Source organism: Aquarana catesbeiana, linkage group LG01 (assembly GCF_042186555.1).
Source record: "Aquarana catesbeiana isolate 2022-GZ linkage group LG01, ASM4218655v1, whole genome shotgun sequence".
Lineage (NCBI taxonomy): Eukaryota > Metazoa > Chordata > Amphibia > Anura > Ranidae > Aquarana > Aquarana catesbeiana.
The window spans coordinates 822436636-822460466 of NC_133324.1; the positions used below are offsets into that span (position 1 = coordinate 822436636).

Genomic DNA, 23831 nt, shown 5'->3' on the forward strand with positions numbered 1-23831 from the left:
CCACCCTCCACCAAATGATTTGGACCAGTGCACAAAGGAAGGTCCATAAAGACATGGATGAGCGAGTTTGGGGTGGAGGAACTTGACTTACCTGCACAGTCCTGACCTCAGCCCAATAGAACACCTTTGGGATGAATTAGAGCGGAGACTGTGAGCCAGGCCTTTTTTTTTTTTTGTATTTGATTGTATTTGATTGGGTATCCTTTGCAAAGTGAAGCTTCACCTCATTTACTAAGCGCTGGAGCTAATCCATTGCAGTTTATTTGTGTTTAGTAAATTAACCCCAATGAGTGCTTTCAAAACAGCTCATTATCATACAAAGATTTTACTAATTGTTTTTCAGTAGAAAATAGAGAATAAAATATATATCTATCAGCTGAGTCAGGAAAAATCACATTGGGCTTTATTGGCTCAGCAGTGTGTTTGATGATCAGCAGACATCTCACCATCTGCTGTTCTCAGAGAGGCATCTGTCTGTCTGTGGGTTACCTTAAATGTGCATTGTTGGACGTCTGGAGAAGGTATATGAACCACGTTACAGAACTTACAGTGTAAAAAGAAAAGTAAGAGGCCCAAATGTATTCCTGTATATGCAGTCTTGCTGCAATATTACAGTAATAAACAATGAGGGTTCAATTGGGTTTTAACATTTATGATTTACCACGGCTTTCCAATCATTAGTTAATCCAGGCAGAGCGTGTTAAATGTTTTGGGTCACCTGATGTGGGTGGTCGAGCAATATATACAGCCCTAGGGGTTCTGCTGCTTGCTGGATTTTTTGGAAAGCGTTATTGAAGGCCAAAATCAACAGAAAGCACACAAAGGCTATGCTGCAAATACATATAACAAGTATTGTATTTATTCTAAAACTACAGACACAATAACAGTACAATCCTTATATATTTCATGGATTCAATATTCATAATAGTTAAGTTGTGTCAAACAAGGACAGATAATCAGATTTCTGTCCCAGAAAAAAACAAGTATCTTATTGTTTTGAAGAAACACAATATAACAGACATCAAAATCCCTGGAAATACTAAAAACGAAGCAATAAGGAATCTTTTAGATATCACAATATAGTGTTGTTACTTGATATGTGAATCACAATAATGCAATGGAGTTCTGGTTATTAGTGCAGAAAAAGGACAACAATCCAAATTCTGTGGCCCATGACACAGTTACACATTTACACAAATACTACAAGCGTATTAAAAGATGGTGCCGGAAGACTATTCCAGCCAAGTGCTTTCCTGATGTAATAGACAAGAGAGTCTTATTTAGCTTACCAAAAGAGCAGTACCTGCAATGCTTGGCAGACATTAATTCTGCAGCACAAGTGCTTGCTAATAGCTCCCGATGGGAATTCAAAGTTAGAATTTTTATCAAAGACCTGGTAGCAAAGAATTATTGGGAACAGACTGGAGGTAGAAGCCATGATGGCTGTTACAATACCAAGTGCTAGTATCCTGCAAAAGCAGATGTAACAAGATCTGTGTAGCTCCACAAAGGAAAATGGACTCAAATTAGGTGCAAATAGGATTTATTAGGAACATAGCAAAAAAAAAAAAAAAAACACTATACCACACATAAATACAAGCAACAATAAAACACATGTGATGAGTGAAACCTAGTGAGAAACTACAGTACCTATCTATCTAACTATGCTAAATTATATACAAAGCAAGGGGAGAGATTGGGTAAGGCTGGGGCAGAGGGTAAGAAGTCAGAAATAAATTACCAGATGAATGTATTTATTGTGATCACGTGTATTGTAGTAAGAATAATGCAAAACAACACTCATTTGTTAAATTAAAAGTGATTAGTAGCATTTATCCCTTTCACAACCCACTGCAAGCCTTCTCATATCCAAATAGAACAGAAAATGCAGTATGATAGGTCCAAACATCATACAATATAGAGTGTCTGATTTTTTATTTTTTTTTAAGTTTCTTTTTCTAGTTTCTAGGCAACACTTCTTACTGTATGCTAATGATTTATATTATCTAAAGGTTTATACTTTATCAGCAGGTCAAATGCATTAGATAGTTGTAAAAAAAATCTGGAGTAGTGTAGGTTGGTGTCCTTTAGGTGTTCAACCAATTTTAGAACAAGTCAAGCAGATGCCATCCCAACCCTCTCCAAATATGTGTAGGAAATGTTACACTAGTTTGTTTGCGTGTATTGTGTAGTAGAATTAACATTATAAATATGATGTCAGATACTTTTTTTTCTATATTGACTTTACTACATGTATTTGTGAGAAAAATTCTTCTGACTTACCATTACCTAATATTTATGTCTCCCAGTGCTGCCAAATCTGTCACATCTTATTCCTGATGGAGAGATAACCTGCATTAAAATAAATCGCTCTGATCCCAATGAATGTCTCGGAATTAGGATTGTGGGTGGAAATGAAACCCCTCTGACCCAAATCATCGTACAACATATATATCAGGATGGGGTAATTGCTCGAGATGGGAGACTCCTTCCTGGAGACATGATCTTAAAGGTGAGTTTACTTATGTACCTTATTTAGAGCTAAACACTGCTTGGAATTCCATGTCCTGAGGCTTACTTAATAATTCCTTTATTTGCCTGTGCTGAACAGAAAAATCCAAAATCAGCTCAACATCCATTGCTTCCCGCCATAATAGGTTTATTAGGATGATCCCCTCCAGAAATTGCTACACATAATTTTTAGATGAACAATACCCCAATGTTTGTGTGAATGAAGAAAGGGTATTGCATTGACAGCTGTGACAAGTGGAAACAGGGGTCTTCAAACTACGGCCCTCCAGTTGTTCAGGAACTACAAATCCCATCATGCCTAGTCATGTCTGTGAATGTCAGTGTTTTACAATGCCTCATGGGATGTGTAGTTCCATAACAGCTGGAGGGCCAGAGTTTGAGGATCCCTGCTCTAGACTGTTTTTTTTTTCTAGACTGTTTTTGGAGATGGGTTCCTATTTGTATTATATTTGTTTATCTGCATTTTGAAAAAGACAAACTCTTTATTTCTCTCCTCCAAAAGCTATTGCTGTATGCCAGTCCCTTACCATAGCCTTATTTTAACTTTTTGAAGACCATCACTGTATTATGGATATGTATTAATCACCCTTATTATTCTCCTCTATGTCTGGAGAGCGTGCTTCTTTTGTCAAGAAAACTGCTTGTAGAAGAAGTCGGTTAAATACCACCATTTTTATTTTGGATCTAAAATAATGCAAATAAAGTAATAGTATAATGCACTGCTAGTATATAAATTCCACCCTCTTCTTCTTACATAAACATAGCTAAGGTTACATACAAATTGTCAAAAGCCACTAATTTTTCATAACTGTAACCTCCAATTGACTGCAAGTCAGTTTCGCTCTTTTCTTCAGTCAGTCTTTCTTAATTCTCTGCCAATTTTAATGAAAAAAAAATAGAAATACTAGGATTATCTGTCAATTTACTACTATTTACTATGATCAACACAAATGCTTTTACTATGCACTAATTTGCATCTAATGAAGGTGGAACTAATATTTTAGTTTTATCTGATTTGCAGGTAAGTTCAATAACATGCTGGCTTCTTGGTTACCCTGGTCCAGTGATGGCGAACCTTGGCACCCCAGATGTTTTGGAACTACTTTTCCCATGATGCTCAACTACACTGCAGAGTGCATGAGCATCATGGGAAACGTAGTTCCAAAACATCTGGGGTGCCAAGGTTCGCCATCACTGTGGCCTAGTCTTAAGATATCTCTACTGGAATACCTGGTTTTACCCAACTCAATTACAAAGCCAAAGATGGTGTCATACTGCCTGTATGGATACACAGCAATATAAATTATATAATAAATATAAATAAAAAAATATTGTGGAATAAAGCAGCAAGAGAGTCGCCCTACCATTATGGTCTTGTAGAAGGAGGTTTAGATATAAACTACTGTAGGGATGTCTTTCTATTGTAGCGTCCAAGATATAAAAAGGTGAAGGATGATCTGAATACCCAATTCCACCCAAATCTATTACAAAGATGGTGTTATGCTGCTCTGGTGGTTTCTCTGAATTGTAAAATATTGTAAAATACAGCTGCAAGAATGTAACTCCATTGTTATGGCCTTGTAGAAGGAGGTACAGGCATAATTACTGTATGGAAGTCTTCTCATTGGGAATGGTAGGGTGTGTGTGCATTTCTTGACAGCAATGATTTAGTATGTACCATCCAGTAGTGTACAGCAACAAATATTGTTAGATACTACTTTCTATAGCTGTGCCTCTCCTTCCCAAGCCCCCCTGTATTGTTTCTTCTTCCCAAGCCCCCCTGTATTGTTTCTTCTTCCCAAGCCCCCCTGTATTGTTTCTTCTTCTCAAGCCCCCTGCATTGTTTCTTCTTCTCAAGCCCCCTGCATTGTTTAACTTGTAGAAGTACTATCATGCCTTTGTGTATACATCTGGCCATTTAAACGTTCAGGGGATCAGAGGGAATACAAGTTTGTATAAAGTCAGTGTGTGCTATACACATAGAATCAATACAAATGCTAGCTTTATTTATGCTTGTTGTAGCTCCAGGCACTCAACCCAGCAAGATGCCTTTCTCAACATCCCTCTCTGATGTCAAGATCTGTTGATGCCTTTAATGTTTCTTCAGTGATATGTGCTGAGGACAAGGCTTAGGTATCATGCAGCTGCACAGCTGCCAATTGACTACATACCCCAGCATTCCCTGACATCTCTTTATTTTAATCACAGAACAGAGATAGGAATATATTTTTTTCTACTTTTGTACCATAAAAGCACAATGCACATCTTTGTATTGGAGAACCTTTTACTTTCCTGAAATGATTACAGTCATTTTAGGTAAATATCTATTTATTATTTATTTATGACAGGCATGAATATGGAGGGAATTTCCTAGAACTAGAGAGTGCAAAATCTGGTGCAGCTCTCCATAGAAACCCATCAGATTTCAGGTTTTATTTTCAAAGCTTAACTAAACAAGTTGAAGTATGAAGCTGATTGGCTACCATGTACAGCTGCACTTGATTTTGCATGCTCCAGTTTTAGCAAATCTCCTTCATAGTACCAACAGTCCCTGACCTCAAGGAGTTTACAATCTATAGTCCCTATCTCACATGCTTACATACAAGCGCACACACACACACACACACACACACATACTAGAGTCTATTTAAGCCAGGCCATACATGTATCGTAATGTGCCCGGTTCTGCTGGGTCCAGACGAATTTTAATCCATGTATGGACTGGCTGCTTCTACAGAAATCAATTCATCAGGAGGAAACCAGAGTGCCGGAGACAACCCAGGCAAGCACAGGGAGGACATGCATACTTAATTGCATGTATTTTTCTAAAATATTTAAAAGCAGAATGTTTAGAATGAATATAAAACACAATAAATATATTTAGCTGCTCTTTTTACTTTCTATGTGAGTAGCAATTATACAAAAGCACCTCATCAAACTATGTAAGTATGGTTACACCTTCTACTACTTCATATAAAAGTGTATATTACAGCTAATACTGGATCAGAAAAGAATCCCCATTAACTTTACATCTCAATAGGGCTTGTGTAACAATTATATATTATATATTTTTTTTTTTTTAATTGCTACATTTTTTTATTTTTAGTGGAGTCATCCTTTAAGTAGGCTGACACCGCTTATATGCTTCAATGAACTACATTTCTGAAAATTCTTAAACTGGATTTAAAGAAAACATTTTTTAGTTTTAGGTAGAGAAGGGAAAGGTGATCAGGTTATTGTTTATGCCTGTGTCCTGCTAGGGAGATTTCTTTTTACCTTCTGTCCTGGAGACACAACAGAAAATAGGAGTTAATCTCTCCAATTTTAGAGAGTTGTTATGATAACAGGTGCCCCTATTGGAAGATTCCCACTTCCTCTCACAGCGACAATGGTCACAGGACAAATAAAGTGTGAATCTAGCCAGTAAGGGATTCGGACAGCAAAAAAAAAAAACTTGACAAAGGTTCTACCTGCTCTATCCAAAACCAGCATACACTATAACCTAAAAGCCTAACTTCAGCCATTTTTGTCTTTTCTTTTTTTTTTTTTTTTTTTTTTTTTTTTTTTTAGAGTGGGGAACAGTGAAAAATTCGGTCAGGTTTTTATTTCTGTCTGTGACCCCATTGGGGAAATGGGGAAAATTAGGGATTTCTCCTTACTTGCTGTCCCTATGACACCAGGACAGGAATTGGTAGCAAAGACCTTTTCTAGAACAGAAAGGTGCATACAGCATTAAAAACATTATTACCACAAGCTCTAGCGCTTGCTTTCACTAGAAATAACGTGGTTTATCTGTGTCTCAGTTGGAGGCTGGATTTCTTCTCTGCTCTATCCAAAACAACATAAAAAGTTCTGGCTTAAGTTATGATTTAAAGTGTGTGTAATCTGTTAAATATACGATTATATAGTAAGGTTGAAAAAAGACACAAGTCCACCTCGTTCAAACAAAAAAAAAAAGAAATCTTACATTCCCATATACACAATCCTATACCCACAGTTGATCCAGAAAAAGGCGAAAAATCCCAGCAAAGCATGATCCAATTTGCTACAGTTTGCTAATTGTTTAGTTAAATTTGTTTGAAAAATGCAAATAAAACTACCTGTTAAAGTTACCATATTTCCCAGCTCTCTCTGTAAAATTTCCTGTAAAATTGCCTGCCCTGGGGCCGCTTTGAGCTGTGGCTGCAGCGACCCCAGGGCCAATCCTGGGTGGGTGCACAAGGTGCACCGCGCCTGGGCACCGAAGCTTAAGTGCAGAGTCCTCCCCTCCCTCCTCTTGTGTACGTCACACCCAGCGGGCATAGTTGCATAGTAGGTAAGGTTGAATAAAGACAATAGTCTATCCAGTTCAACCTGTGTAGATGCACATGTGTGTGTCTATAATTATTTCCCATATCCCTGTATGATGTGCTCTTTATGATGCACATCCAAGAGTCTCTTAAAAATATCCATACTCCCCACTGACACCACCAATTGTGGAAGAGAGTTCCACATCCTTGAAGACCTCAGCTTGTAAATTAAGCATTCATGGGGGACTGACTGTATCAAATGCTTTTGCAAAAGCCAGGTACACTAAATCCACAGGCCTTCCCCTGTCTAAATGGCAGCTCCCGCTGTGTCACGGAGCTTGGGTCTGACCCAAGCCCTGTGACACAGCAGGAGATCCCTGCTGTGTGTAATCCAGGCACTGGTGAGGCTGCATTTTATGGGCACAGTGAGGCTGCATTGATGGGCACAGTGAGGCTGCATTGATGGGCACAGTGAGGCTGCATTGATGGGCACAGTGAGGCTCCATTGATGGGCACAGTGAGGCTGCATTTGATGGGCACTGATAAGCAGGAATTTGATGGGCACTAATACACTGCATTTGTTGTGCACAGTGAGGCTGCATTGATGGGCACAGTGAGGCTGCATTGATAGGCAGAGTGAGGCTGCATTTGATGGGTAGAGTGAGGCTGCATTGATGGGCACAGTGAGGTTCTATTGATGGGCACAGTGAGGCTGCATTTGATGGGCACTGATATGCAGGTATTTGATGGGCACTAATACACTGCATCTGTTGTGCACAGTGAGGCTGCATTGATGGGCACAGTGAGGATGCATTTGATAGGCACTGATAAGCAGGCATTTGATGGGCACTGATAAGCAGGCATTTGATGGGCACTAATACCTGCATTTGTTGTGCACAATGAGGCTGCATTGATGGGCATAGTGAGGCTGCATTGATGGGCACAGTGAGGCTGCATTGATGGGCACAGTGAGGCTGCATTGATGGGCACAGTGAGGCTGCATTGATGGGCACAGTGAGGCTGTATTTGATGGGCACAGTGAGGCTGCATTGATGGGCACAGTGAGGCTGAATATAATTGGCACAGTGAGGCTGCATTTGATGGGCACATTGAGGCTGCATTGATGGGCACAGGGAGGCTGCATTTGATGGGCACTGATAAGCTACATTTGGTGGGCACTGATAAGCTGCATTTGGTGGGCACTGATAAGCTGCATTTGGTGGGCATTGATGAGGCTGCATTTGATGGACACTGGTAGACTGCATTTGATGGGCACTGGTAAGTATAATACATTCTTCAAATGTGCTTTAAAATGCATGGTTTTTCCTTTTATGAACACGAAAATAATGATGTTATGCTGTTGGGCTGGTATAATAATGCTATGGGGCTGGTATGAAATTATTTCCAGGGCTGATTTTTATTCCCAGTCCGGCCCTGCATCCCAGTCTTAGTCCGTAGGGTTCAATATTGAATTAGCCCACCCTTTGCAGTTATAACAGCTTCGACTCTTCTGGGAAGGGTATCCACAAGGTTTAGGAGTGTGTCTATGGGAATGTTTGACCATTCTTCCAGAAGCACATTTGTGAGGTCAGGCACTGACTAATTCATCCCAAAGGTGTTCTATCGGGTTGAGATCAGGTTGAGATCAGGACTCTGTGCAGGCCAGTCTAGTTCCTCTATCCCAAACTCCCTCATCCATGTCTTTATGGACCTTTTTTGTGCACTGATGCACAGTCATGTTGGAACAGGAAGTGGCCATCCCCAAACCGTTCCCACAAAGTTAGGAGCATGAAATTGTCCAAAATGTCTTGGTATGCTGAGAGTTCCCTTCACTGGAACTAAGGGGCCAAGCCCAACCCCTGAAAAACAGTCCCACACCATAATCCCCCCACCACCAAATGATTTGAGCCAGTGCAAAAAGCAAGGTCCATAAAGATATTGATGAGTAAGTTTGGGGTGGAGGAACTTGACTCGCCCGCACAGAGTCCTGACCTCAGCCTGATTAAACACTTTTGGGATTAATTAGAGGGGAAACTGGAAGCCAGACCTCCTCATCCAACATTAGTGCCTGACCTCACAAATGCACTTCTGGAAGAGGGGTCAAACATTCCCATAGACACACTCCTAAACCTCGTGGGCAGCCTTCCCAGAAGAGTTGAAGTTGTTATAGCTGTAAAGGGTGGGCCAACTCAATATTGAACCCTACGGACTAAGAATGGGATTCCAGTTCATGTGAGTGTAAAGGCAGGCGTACCAATACTTTTGACAATATAGTGTATATTGTATATTCACATCAAAAATATATTATACATCAGTCCCTGCCCTCAAAGAGTTTACACTCTAAGGTCCAGAACTCACATTCATACTTACATTTCATATTTAATGTATTTTTAAAACTCAAAGCAAACTCACCCATCTACCCATGTCTTCATGCTTTATTTTGTTGAAAAACACCCTCCCTCCCTAGCATTTCTGGCCACAGCTATCTCGACTAAGAGAACATGATTCATGTGACATTTACTTCATGGAATCCATCTTCCCTTAGCTCAGTCATGCAGGCAGGAGGGTGTGCTTAGCTGAGAAATACCCTCCTTCACTCCTCCAGATAAAAGATAAAAAATGCCCAGTATGACATCATTTTGACTTAACCACTTCAATACCAGGCACTTATACGCCTTCCTGCCCAAGCCAATTTTCAGCTTTCAGCACTGTCACAAATTGAATGACAAATGCGCGGTCATGCTACACTGTACCCAAACAAATTTTTTATCATTTTGTTCCCACAAATAGAGCTTTCTTTTGGTGGTATTTGATCACCTCTGCAATTTTTATTTTTTGCGCAACAAATAAAAAAAGACCGAAAATTTGGAAAAAAAAAAGTTTTTCTTTGTCTCTGTTAAATTTTTTTGTAAATAAGTATGTTTTCTTCTTCAATGATGGGCACTGATATGGCTGCACTGATGGGCACCGATGAAGTGGCACCAATGAGGTGGCACTGATGGGCACTGATAGGTGGCACTGGTATGCGGCACTGATGGGTACTCATAGGCAGCACTTATGGGCACGGATGGGCACGGATGGGCACTGATGGGTGGCACTGATGACACTGATGGGTGGCATTGCTGGGCATCACTATTTTTTATTGTGCCATAGAGGTGTCAGTCAGTGCCCATTTGTGGGCACTGATTGGCATATGTTGGTCATTAATTTTCACATGTGGATGGCCATGGGGGATGTACCTGGCCATCCACATGTTAGGAGCTTCCCTGGTGGTCCTAGCGGCTTTCCTGGTGGTCTAGTGTGGGCATCCGAGGGGGGGGGCTGCACTGATAAACAATCAGCGCAGACCCCCCCTGTCAGGAGAGCCGCTGATCGGCTCTCCTCTACTCGCATCTGTCAGACGCGAGTGAGGAAAAGCCATTTACCAGCTTACCCGGTTTACATCGTGATCAGCCGTGATTGGACGCTGGAGGCTCTTTACCGAGACCGGTGTAACGGTGTGTCAGACTGACACACCGCACCACCGATCGCCGCAAAATGCACCCCCATGGTCGCGCGGCAGTTGTTATCCTGCAGGGCGTCATATCACGCCCAGTCAGGATAACTGAACCACCACCCGGCCGTAATTCTGTTATAGGCCGGGCAGGAAGTGGTTAAGCTAGAAACCAGAAAGTGAAGGGAAGAAAGAGCACAACCGGCATAGTGTAGCACTATTTATTAAGTAGAATACCATATAAAACAAATGGAACTCACAAGCAGGTGAGGGAGAGAGAGAGGATATGCAGTCGATTGTAATGAGCTGGGAGCTGTGTGGTAGTCCTTGGTGGAGAAGAAAGCCGGCTGTGGTAGGAAGCAAGATGAGCCTGGAGTCCGTGCAGGGAGACTGGAGTCAGGCTGACCTGTGTATATCCAGAAATCGGATGTCCGACCAAAGACCATGTGTTCAGCTGGAGTAGTGAGAGGAGCTGTCAGTCCAACCGCTGTGTGAGCCAATCGTTTCGGAAGCTTAACCAAGCCTCCTTTATCAGCCTTCATCTTTCAATACTTCTTTTTTTAACCTGGTAGTTGACATTTTATCACTATAGGATGGGCATAGTGTCAGCGCTGTAGTGTTGTTTGGTCATGTTTTTTAGAAACCAGAAAGCACCTGAAGAAATGTAGAAAAAAAAGGTTAAAACAAGTAAATATAATATACTTTCTTATCTATTTACTAAGGCCAGCAGTATAAAGCTTAAAATAGTTAATGTTAATTGAGAGCATAAAGTTCCGCATGAATAAGGCTTAAATAGCTCATCATAATTGGAAGTCTAAGTCCTTTTGTTGGGAATTCGAAGTCTCTCTAACTACTGTTGGTGCTCCTGTTTCATTTAGTTACACTTTGTATTGGTTAATTGATTTGTCCACACATATGTTACCACTAATGTAAGGAATCCACATTTTATATATACATTCTAAATAAATGCCTGGCATGTAGACTCTGGCAAAAGACATTTAACTCACTAAAGAAGAAAATAAAGTTCATCTGGTTCTCCTGAAATATGTAATATTTCATCATGTTTTCCATGGTATTTTAAGCCATAAAAACCTTCTTCTAATCATTCTAGTATGAAAGGCATGAGTGGCTTTGTATCTTTACCCAAATTGCTGACTGCTCGGATTTTCTGTGATATAGTCATCTGAGAAATGAGAAGGACTTAGCTCATTTTAAAGTTAAATATATGTGGAAAGTATGACGGTATGGGAGCAGGTGAGTTAAAAGTTGATGTGATCAGGGATCAGGGATCAGCACTGACACAGTGCCAATCTCCACGTCAATATCAGAAAATCTTCGAATGCTGCCTATGTAAAAGTTATGAATTTATACATAAGCTGTTTAAAAAGTGGGGTTTAAGATTTATCAAAGACAAATAAAACAAACAAAACAACATCTAAAAAAAAAGTCTATTCCAATATTTAATAGAATGATTTTGCAGAATGAACTGCAGGTGCGCAAGTGATGTCATTGGCCGGAGCCGAGAAAATCTCCTAAACGGCTCAGATTTTTAAAAAGTTTAAAGGTAGTTTAGGTTTACATTTTACAAACCTTAATATAGGGCAAAGTTCCATAGCTGGGTTTAATACCATTTTAGCTTAGGTATACACTGTAGCAGTTCAGGGTACATGTGTAAATCGCACACATTCCCCGACCTGCAGGCAAAATGCGCTGCTTGTTCGCAGACACACAGGGGTGCCATTGATTTTTAATTGAACTTCTACAAGTCGGAAAATGTGGTGCATTTTTTTTAAACAGTTCAGGAACTTTTTTCCTGTGTTTCCTGCAGGTACAGCAGCCCATTCAAATGAATAGGCTGCTGTGCCCACGCAAATGCAGCCCGCAGGACCCGCTGCAGTGTGAGCCTAGGCTTAAAGCTAATGTTTATTTTGTTGGGATAAAACGCCAAACACATTAGTTATATGTAATAGTGTGTATCCCATTACTTGCAGGCAGCTGCTTACTTCCAGCATCTCCTTCACTTCGCTTTGATATTCCTGAGCAGCTACTGAGAAAAGTTATGCCACTTGCCTGCCATCTTCTGCCTTCTCTGCCATTCAAAAAAACTCATATTACTATTCTCACACTATTCTGGGGATGGAGGAGGAGCAGTTGACTGACAGGATCTCCACCGCCCGTTCACAGAAATTGGTGCATTTTGATAGAGTAGTAACACCAGTTTTGTGAATGGCGGAGAGGGCAGAAGGGTGAGGGTGAGTTGAGCAGCTTTTCGCTGTACCAGCAACTGCTGTTAACATTCATAGATCTGTTTATTGTCCCATTGGAGAGATTTACCTTCACTTCCTGTCCTATAGCCAAAACAGGAAGTGAAATCCCTGCAAATTAGGAAAATCCTCTGGGGGCTTCCCGAGGCACCAGAACTAGTGTCACTATTGGAAGATTTCCCTTCTATTACTGTTCTGGGGACAACCCAAAATTTGGGATTTTCTTTCATTTTCACTTTTTATTGATAAACAGGCCAAATAGAGAGGGTGAATCTCCCTAACGGGGGCACAGACAGAAATAAAAACTGACAGGTATTCTCATCCCTCTCCACTACATCCAAAACTTAAAACAAAAGTTTTGCCTTTAGTTATACTTTTACAGCATATCTGTAGTTAGAATTTAAAACAATATATTCATTTCCACATTGTATTTCAACTATTTCTAGCCTACTCTGATTAATCTTAATGATCTTGAAGTTTGTAAACTTACTTGAATTCTGTGACACATATTCACTATGCCCTGTGAGTAGGCACTGCTGTGTCACACATTTCACAGAGCCTGCATTCTGAACTACAGAGGTGCTGAGAGGAGGGGTTTCAGGAGGGGGGATCATTACAGGAATCGCGTCTTGCAAACAGCAAGGTACCATGGGATATGTAGTCCTTAGAAATTGAAGGTAAACTGCAAAAGAGAACCTGCAAAGCATGCAGGGAATCCAGGAAGTTGTGGAAAGAGATGGCCAGCAGACAGGCACCATGAAAGGAGATTTTTTAACCACTTCTGGACCACCCACCGTTGTTATACATCGGTATTTTGAAGAGGAATGTTGTTGTTATGGCAGCAGCTAGCTGCCATAACCCCGGTATCCTCTTTTTCAACGGCGGTCTGCTTTCTGATAAAAGTGGTCTCTGCGGCGGATTCGCCCCAATATCACTTTTATCGGCGGCGGGAGGGGGGCCTCCCGCCGCGCTCCGGTGCCCTCTGCCGCTTACCAGGAGCCGTCGGCAGTGGCGGAGGCAATCAGATGTTTTCTCTAGCCTGACATGGAAATGAGTGAGGGGAAGATGGCCCCCACCAAAACGTCACTTCCGCCCATAGCTCTTAAAGGGCCATTTTTTTTTTTATATTTTTAAATGACAAAATTTTATTTATTTTTTTTTTTTATTGCATTTTAGTGCAAATATGAGATCGGAGGTCTTTTTGACCACAGAGATCATATTTAAGAGGTCCTATCATGCTTTTTTCTATTACAAGGGATGTTTACATTCCTTGTAATAGGAATAAAAGTGACACAATTTTTTTTTTTTTTAAACTGTGTAAAAATAAAAAATAAAAGGTAAAATAAATAAGAAAAAAAAATATTGAAATGCATCCTGCCTGACAAGCTCGCATGCAGAAGTGAATGCACACGTGAGTAGCGCCCGCATATGAAAACAGTGTTCAAACCACACATGTGAAGTATCGCCGTGATCGGTAGAGCGAGAACAATAATTCTAGCCCTAGACCTCCTCTGTAACTCAAAACATGCAACCTGTAGAATTTTTTAAACGTTGCCCATGGAGATTTTTAAGCATAAATTTCAACGCTATTCCACGAGCGGGCGCAATTTTGAAGCGTGACATGTTGGGTATCAATTTGCTCGGCATAACATTATCTTTCACAATATTAAAAAAATTGGGCTAACTTTACTGTTGTCTTATTTTTTATTTAAAAATAGTGTACTTTTTCCAAAAAGTGCGCTTGTAAGACCGCTGCATAAATACAGTGTGACAGAAAGCAAAAAAAATGTTTTTAACTTGTAAACAACATATCTCAGAAAGAGGCTCGGTCCTTAATTTTTAAGCCTAAATTAGATTGTCAAATAAAACTATTAGCTAGGAATTATTTCAGCAGTTACTAATTGCTCTGTTACAAAGGTAATAATTTACAGTAATATGTTACAATAATTCTTCTCCCAATCTTGTGTTTTGTAGGTCAATGGCATCGACATCAGCAATGTACCTCACACTTATGCACTTTCCATACTCAGACAGCCCTGCCAGGTGTTGAAGCTTACAGTTCTCAGGGAGCAAAGATACAAATGTAGGAGCAATGGCATCAGTACTGATCCACAAACCTCCCGGGATGACAGCATCCATGTTGTCCTGAGCAAAAGCAGTCAAGATGTGCAGCTCGGAATAAAGCTTGTCCGCAAACGGGATGAGCCAGGAATATTTATTTTTAACTTGCTGGAAGGAGGTGTTGCTGCTCGGGATGGTTACCTGCAAGAGAACGATCGAGTTTTAGCTATCAATGGTCATGATGTGCGTAATGGGACACCAGAGATTGCAGCTCAGCTAATACAGGTTAGTAACATTCCAATTATCTGATAATAATTTATCAGACTGGTTTCTGAAAGTGTATTAAATGAAAAAACTTGCTTGCCCATTAATACAATGTGAGTTGGAGGGCTTATGTATATTTTTAAAGATATGATATGTCTTACAAATAGGGACACCAACAGAGCATACACCAAAATACGTCCTAATTCTGGACTACACAGGTATTGTTCTATCAAACACCAGTAAAGGTCAGGAGTGCCATGCTTTTAACAGGATATTGATAGCCAGCATTTAAAATAAACAGAAGTGACGCCTGCCAGCACAGGGTCATTTGTATCCAACAGCATGCCTGTAAAACAGGAGTGAATATACTTACCCTACCAGTGGCCTTTTTGTTGAAAGTTGATCCCTGGACACTACATGTATTCCACAATCCTGGTGTGTGGAAAACCTGTTCCCCTACAGTTCTGTAGTTTCAACCACCGGCTCATACTAAAGGACATACAAGCTGGTGGAAGGAACCATAGTGCTCTGCAGGCTAAACAATGTGACCCACCTGAAGGGTCAAATACTTGCAGTGGCCAGAGAACAGCACATTTCAACACATTGGCTTCTGGAAAGGTAAGTATATCCCATCTTCTTTTAGGCCTGATGCACATGGGCTTATGAAAGTAAGCAGCATTTTTTTCTGCCAAAATTTGACAGGAAAAACACCTCAAATGTTACATGTATGCCCATTTATGTGCGTATGGCATTTAAACATACATGCATTCTACTGGCCAGAATATTCATTTATTCTGGCCATTGGAATACATGTACATACATATGCACAGCTTTTTTTCTGTTTCTGCTCAAAAGCTCCTCTCAGAACGTGCCTTTGGTGTTTTCTTTTTCGTTTTTTTTTTCTGGTGCTGCCTATAAACACTCCTCTGCAAATACTCCTGTAAACACCTATGTGTGCATGGCCACATAGGCTAGCATAGAGGTGCTTTCACAGACATAAAAAATTCTGAACTCCTGAATAAGCAGAGTTTTTTAAGCTCCATGTGCATGAGGCCTGACAGGTATTCTGTGCTGACAGGGTCACTTAAGCCCACTCTCCATTGCTTGTAATTTGCAATGGGTGGTATTGGGTGATAATTAGACATTGCATGTAGAACAAAAAAAAAAGAAACATACTCAAATCCCTGCTGCAACATTGGTGTAATGCTGCAGCTGTCCCCCACTGGCTCTAACACTAAGAACTGAGTGATTACTGACCACTGTTCTCAGTCTGCTGAGTGGAGAGCAGTGACTGTCAGTCACCACTCTGTGCTCTGCCCCTCCAGCGCTCACTGGAGTGGCAGGCTGGGCAGGGAGCGGGAGCAGCTAGTTCAGGCTCTCAGTGGTGCGCTGAGAGACTGAGCCAGTTTCTGGTCATGCATCTGTGGGGATCTTGACATTATTGTCAGGATCCTTGCAGAGCCTGGAGCGGCTCTGTGATGTCAGCCGACAATGGACTTTAACCCTCCGTCAGCTGATTCTGGGTCACAGAAGAGCACAAACGTTAGGCCATAAGAGCTTTGGCCATACCTCTCTTTTAATTTGCCGATTAAGAAACTTTTGATCTATTTTTAGATTTTCCATATTGCAAGCACAGGTGAAAACCCAGACTTTATATTCATAGTATGCACCAAAGCTGGCACCGGAAAAAGTCAAGATCTTATGATTGTCGTTTTTTTTTTTTAGTAGTGACTGAATGTCATCTATTAAGCGCCGATACCTTAGTATATAAACATATAGCTGCCCAGACTGGGCCTAATTTGTTATCTAAAAATAAGGTGCCTTGCTAAATGAATTGCATATTCTCTTTGTCTATGGAAGGAAACAAATTACTTTTTTTAGTAAATGAACTGGGGCTAGACAAGCAAACTGTGTATTTTGGTTGCTTTGGCCAGTGCTCTTTCATTTGAGAATACAGTTAATATAGATTAAATTGATTCATCCTGTGCTTTGGAACCCCCTAGCAGGGTAAGATTCCACAGAGCTTGTCATATTTGAACTTTCATTGGAGATATCAGAAAGGATCCCTAGAATAGCAACAATACTGACACTTTGGAGGCCCTAGAGCTGTGGCAAACCTACATTGGGGGTCCTAGTTTAGGATTAGCAGCACTAGTATATCAAGACATATAAGCCTTATGTATTCTTGTAATGATATGCTTACTGGCTCTGTATTTCAGTAATAACCATGATCATTTGTCTACCCACCTTAACACTTGTGTAGGCACTTATGTACCCATTTTGGGGTATTTTTCAGCAAATGTAGCATGCAATAAAAGATTACTGCATGCTGGATGATAAAGTAGAAGAACACATTCTCTCTTTCTACATCATACTAAATTTTAAATGTAATTTTGTTAATGCATTACAGATCCCCTCCCCTCCTCATTGTCTGCAAAATCTTCATTGAATCATTCTGTATGAAATGTAACATCTGCTCATCTCTTCAGTTATATTGAATAGTCTTTTTTATGTCAGATTTTGGTTTTCTAACATTTTGGCAGGATTTCAGTGACTTTCATGAAGCAAGCTGAGCATCTCACAATAATGAGTCAGATCGTGTGTGTTTTCTTTTGTCTCAATGTCATCATTTTGTCTAAATTACAATTCTTCCCAAGCTCTACTGCTTGTATGTCATGTTGATTGGTCTTAAGTGTTTAAATTGTGCATAGAGATTAGTGGATCCATCACCTCGACCTCGGACTGTAGTGTAAAATTGGGGGTTCATCGGATTTTTTTTTTTATTAGTATGATCCATATTCATGACTGCAGCACCAGTTTCAGTTTTTCCCATGAATAGATCACTCTCTCTATGTAGGAAAATTGATAGGATACCAATGATTCCATCAATAGAGGTTCCCAGAGCAATAGAGCGTGAGAGTTTGGGAAGCCAGAGCGGCTGTTTTTTTAATTATTTTTTTTCTGTGTCTTATGAGATCTCAATTCAAATATAGTATGATAATATGTATTTTGCCATTGTTCTTTGCTTCCTATTATTCCATGTGTTGTGAGTGTTGCAGGGCAGTGATTTATGTCATTCCAATGGGGTTACAAGATAGAAAAATATTCTGTTAATGACAGCATTTGGTTTAATGGAATTTATTGGTGATTCAAAAATAATGGATGATCAGTTGAGTTGTTGACATTTTCATAATATAGTTAGTCTCTGCTTATAAAACATGGTTTCACTTGAACAGCTGTGTCTCTTTCTGTGTCTATACATATATTTCCACATTGCAAGCCTAATCTTACTGTTATCCTGGCTTTAGGATCCAGACTTCTTATTTAATACAAGATATTTAAAACGTTAACTCTGCCAAGTATAAGGGAGAAATGAAAGCTGGAAAACTATTGGGATCTGGTCTTCTGACACTTAGCTATGCAATTATAAAATTCCTACTCTCATGAAAGCTGTCCAGGCAGCGACATAAAGCAGGCCCAGTGGGGCTCTCTTGTTATATCTATCACTGCCATCACAGCCATTCATTCTGCTCACCATTGACTCCAGCAGTCTCTGACAAGTTGCCAAGAAGGCATTTGTAATTTGTAAAGTACAACACCTGAAAGTGATTACGCAGCTTATATGTGGTGCCTCTTTGCAGAGTCGCTGAGGTTACCAAAAGGCCAGAGAGACTGTGCAGTCATTGGGGAAGTTAGGAATCATGCTTTGCTTTAGGAGATTTTCCTAAAAGTGGGATTGCAGAAATGTCACCCCTGCACAGTTGCATTCACATAAACTACTAATATATTTCATTATATTAGTAATATACAGAATGTAAGGGAGATTATAGGCTAACAAGGTTTTGCTTTAAGTACAATGAGGTTTTTCTTTCAGTGCAATAGAGTTTTGTATGCTAAGGCAATAGACAAAAAACTTTCCAAACTCCCTATGTCCCTACATTACCTAACATAATGCTTTGCTAGAATGGTCCCTGCAAGAGATAGGAAGTCCTTAAAAATAGGACTAAAAATTTATACAGTTTGGGCTGACTTTAAATGTCTGCTAAACAGATGAGTACACAAGTATAATGCCTGTATATGATCTGATTTACCCACTAAAATATTTTAAAATCTATTTAACCACTCTTGTCATTAACAAACCCATGTCACACTACATACATGAGGTCCTCCCTTTTGTCCTCACTCTCCTGTAATTTATAAACCACCCATCCAGCCCCTAGTGGCTGAAATTTCACAATGTAGCAGAACCTGACTTGCTGGAATTTAAAGTGTTTGTAAGCTAAACAAAAAATCATGTTACTGGCTCTTTAACCACTTGACGACCAGCTCACGCCGATATACGTCGGCAAAATGTCACGGGTGCGGAAAACCACGTACCCTTATGTCACTCTGTCATTGGCAGCTAGTGGGTGCGCCTGCCGCGGAAGAATGCCTGCGGGTCCCGCAGACTCGATGTCCGCCGGTGGCACGCGATCGTGCCACGGAGAGGCAGAACAGGGAGATGCCTATGTAAACAAGGCATTTCCCTCTTCTGCCTAGCAACATGACAGGGATCTACTGCGCCCTTCCCCCCTATAGTTAGAATACACTAAGGGAACCCACTTAACCCCTTGATCGCTCCCTAGTGTTTAGCTCCTTCCCTGCCAGTGACATTTACACAGTAATCAGTGCATTTTTATAGCACTGATTTCTGTATAAATGTCAATGGTCCCAAAATAGTCAAAAGTGTCCGATCTGTCTGCCGCAATGTTGCAGTCACAATATAAACCGCCATTACTAATAAAATAAATTTATATTAAAAATGGCATAAATCTATCCCCTTTTTTGTAGACGCAATAACTTTTGCGCATACCAATCAATATACGCTTATTGTGATTTTTTTTCACCAAAATATGTAGAAGAATACATATTGGCCTAAACTGAGAAAGAAATTTGTTTTTTTATATTTTTGGGGGATATTTATTATGGCAAAAAGTAAAAAATATTGCTTTTTTTTTCCAAATTGTTGCTCTTTTTTGGTTTATAGTGCAAACAATAAAAACTGCAGTGGTGATCAAATACCACCAAAAGAAATCTCTATTTATGGGAAAAAAAGACCATCAATTTTGTTTGGGTGCAACGTCGCACGACCGTATAATTGTCAGTTAAAGCGATACAGTGCCTTATCGCAAAAAATGGCTTGGTCAGGAAGGGGGTAAATCCTTCTGGGGCTGAAGTGGTTAAAGCGATAGTAAACACCGCTTGTTCAGTTGTACTCCCTCCACCTGCCTAACAGTTACGTGTAGAGACCTTCGCCACCAAAACCTTACTCTTCTCTACGCTGCTACTGACCACCTCTATGACAAAATCTTACCCCTGTCCTGCCCCAACCTAGCCACTTTCATCTACAACAGCTCACTGCCATCCTCCCTAGATAAGCTTGCCCCCTCAAGGCAGAATCAGACCCCAACTGCTACAACCCTGGCAAACAGACGACACCAGAAGTCTCAGAAAACATAGCCACGCTCTTGAGCGTCTGTGGTGGAGGACTAAGTCCCAGGAAGACTTCAACCAATATAAATCCGCCCTCCTAAAATATTATTCCTGCCACCACACTGCCAAACAGACCTATTTTATCACACTCATTAACACATTATCATCCAGTCCCCGTCAACTCTTCTCTACCTTTAACACTCTACTCTATCCTTCACTGCCTCCACCCTCTAACTCACTCACTGCCCAGGAGATCGCCAACCATTTCAAAATAAGATTGATGCAATTCGTGAGGAGGCGCAGAAACCTCCCCTACTCCCCTACTCAACACCCCATGTCCACAGTTACAATCATCCCTCATTCAACCCTGCTAGTATTAACGAGGTTTCTAAACTTTTTTCTAATACCCACCTAACGACCTGCCCTCTGGATCCTGCTCCCTTGCAAATGCTACGCTCACCCTTTGACTCAATTTTACACTCTCTAACTCACATTTTCAATCTCTCCCTCTCTTCTGGCATCTTCCCCAACTCTCTGAAACATGCGCTAGTCACCCCTATCTCTAAAAAGCCCTCACTGGGCCCCACCAATCTTCACGACCTACACCCCATCTCCTTACTCTCCTTCTCCTCCAAACTCCTTGAAAGACTGGTCTACAACCGATTGTGTGACCATCTGACTATGAACAAAATTCTTGATCCATTTCAGTCCAGATTTCGCCCCCAACACTCCACGAAAAACTACTCTCCTTAAATTCACCAACAACCTACTAACGGCTAAAACCAATGGACACTATTCTGTACTACTTCTCCTGGACCTCTTTGCTGCCTTTGATACAGTGGACCACTCCCTCCTCCTGAAAAAACTCCACTCCTTTGGTCTCCGTGACTGTACTCTTCACTGGTTCTCATCCTACCTACGCCACCGCTCCTTTAGTGTCACTTAGAACTCACTTTCCTCCTCTACTCTCTCCTTTTCTCAATCTACACCTCCTCCCTGGGTCAGTTGATTGACTCCCATGGCTTTCAATATCATCTCTACGTGGACAACACCCAAATCTACCTCTCCACCCCCCAACTCACTCCATCTGCCTCCTCATGCATTACCAACTTACTAACAGATATATCAGCCTGGATGTCACATCGCTTCCTCAAACTTAACCTATCCAAAACTGAACTCATTATATTTCTTCCCCCACATGCCACTTCCCCTGATTTCTCTGTTAAAATCAAGGGCACAACTACCAACCCGTCCCCCAATGCCAAGGTCCTAGGTGTAATCCTGGACTCTGAACTATCCCACATGCAATCACTGTTCAAAGATACGCCCCTTCCTAACCAATGTCACCACAAAGCTTCTAATCTACTCCCTGGTCAACTCTTGCCTCGACTATTGCAACCCCCTCCTCATTGGCTTACCTATAAATAGGCTATCCCCCCTTCAGTCCATCATGAACACTGCTACCAGGCTCATCCACCTTACAAACTGCTCGACGTCTACTACCCCTCTCTGCCAATCCCTGCATTGGCTGCCACTCAAGCAATGAATCCAGTTCAAGATACTAATAGTAACTTACAAAGCCATCCACAACCTAGCCCCCAGCTACATATCTAACCTGGTCTCAAAATACCTACCAAATTGTCCTCTTTGCTCCCCCCAAGACCCCCTGCTCTCTAGCTACCTTGTCACCTCATCCCATGCTCACCTCCAGGACTTCTTCCGAGCCTCTCCCATCCTCTGGAATGCTCTACCCCAATCTGTCCGACTATTTCCTACTTTCCCTACAAACTCATCTCTTCAGAGAAGCCTATCTGGCCCCACCTAACGACTGTACATTTATTTTCTCCTTCAGCTCATCCCCCACAGTTATTACCTCTTGTATCTCTTGACCCTCCCTCCTTAGATTGTAAGCTCTAATGAGCAGAGCCCTCTGATTCCTACTGTATTAAAGTGTATTGTATTTGTACTGTCTACCCTCAAGTTGTAAAGCGCTGCGTAAACTGTCGCCGCTATATAAATCCTGTATAATAATAATAATAATATTTTTTATTTTATGTAGCGCCTTTAACCACTTCAGCCCTGGAAGATTTGGCTGCTCAATGACCAGGCCATTTTTTGCAATACGGCACTGCGTCCCTTTAACTGACAATTGCGCAGTCGCGCGACATTGTACCTAAACAAAATTGACATCTTTTTTTCCCACAAATAAAGCTTTCTTTTGGTGGTATTTGATCACCTCTGCATTTTTTATTTTTTGCCCTATAAACAAAAGAAGAGTGACAATTTTGAAAAAAAAAACACAATATCTTTTACTTTTGCTATAATAAATATCCCAATTTTAAAAAAATTTTAAAATTTCCTCAGTTTAGGCCGATATGTATTCTTCCACATATTTTTGGTTAAAAAAATTGCAATAAGCGTATATTGATTGGTTTGCGCAAAAGTTATAGCGTCCACAAAATAGGGGAAAGATTTATGGTATTTTTATTATTATTTTTTTTTTTTTTACTAGTAATGGCGGCGATCAGCAATTTTTTTATCGGGACTGCAATATTGCGGTGGACAAATCAGACACTTTTGACACGTTTCTGGGACCAGTGGCATTTATACAGCGATCAGTGCTATAAAAATGCACCGATTACTGTATAAATGACGCTGGCAGGAAAGGGGTTAACACTAGGGGGCGATCAAGGGGTTAACTGTGTTCCCTAGGTGTGTTCTAACTGTAGGGGGGGATGGGACATCGGTGTTCATACTCAGTATGAACACACGATCTGTCTCCTCTCCCCTGAGAGAACCGGAATTTGTGTGTTTACACACACACATCCCCGTTCTGTAACAAGCAATCGCGACATGCTTCGGGCGTGCTGCAGGAGGCATCTTAAAGAGCCGACATACAGCTACAACGGCTCGCGCAGGGGAGCCAACCTGCCGCAGTATAGCTGCGGCGGCTGGTCTGGAAGTGGTTAAAGCGGTTAAAGGTAGCTTCCCAAAGCCTTTTACAAGGGAAACACAGGGAATACACAGGATAGCATAAAGATATGTTGCAAGGGACAAACATACACAGCAGACATGCAGAGACTGCAGATGTTCTGTGAAGACAGTGAATATCCACAGAACACAGCCATAGATTTGGAACATGCGTCAAAAGACAGTGAGTCTCTGTGGACATGCTGTAGGAGATGGTCAGAAACTGTAGATCTGCTGCAGGAGATGGTCAGAGACTGTGTACATGCTGCAAGAGATTTTCAATGACTGCAGACGTGCTGAAAGATGAACAGAGATTGTGGAGGTGCTGCAGGAAATGGTCAGGGACTGTGGCTGTGTAAAGGAGATGGTCAGGGACTCTGAACATGCTGCAACAGGTGGTCAGAGATAGTATACATTCTGGAGAAGAAGATGAGTGTGGATGTGCTGCAGGAGATAGCCAAGGACTGCCGCAGGAGATGAGATGGT

General features: G+C 41.0%; 1 protein-coding gene across 3 annotated transcripts in view; it reads left to right on the forward strand.

The window, feature by feature from the left end:
• Positions 1-23831, forward strand: part of LNX1 (ligand of numb-protein X 1) — a 301385-nt gene that overhangs the window by 179279 nt on the left and 98275 nt on the right. For all 3 annotated transcript variants that reach the window (XM_073608441.1, XM_073608442.1, XM_073608443.1), the window contains 2 exons: positions 2310-2512; positions 14553-14924. In XM_073608441.1, the coding sequence (XP_073464542.1) occupies positions 2310-2512; positions 14553-14924 (575 nt within the window). The remainder of the gene's footprint in view (positions 1-2309; positions 2513-14552; positions 14925-23831) is intronic.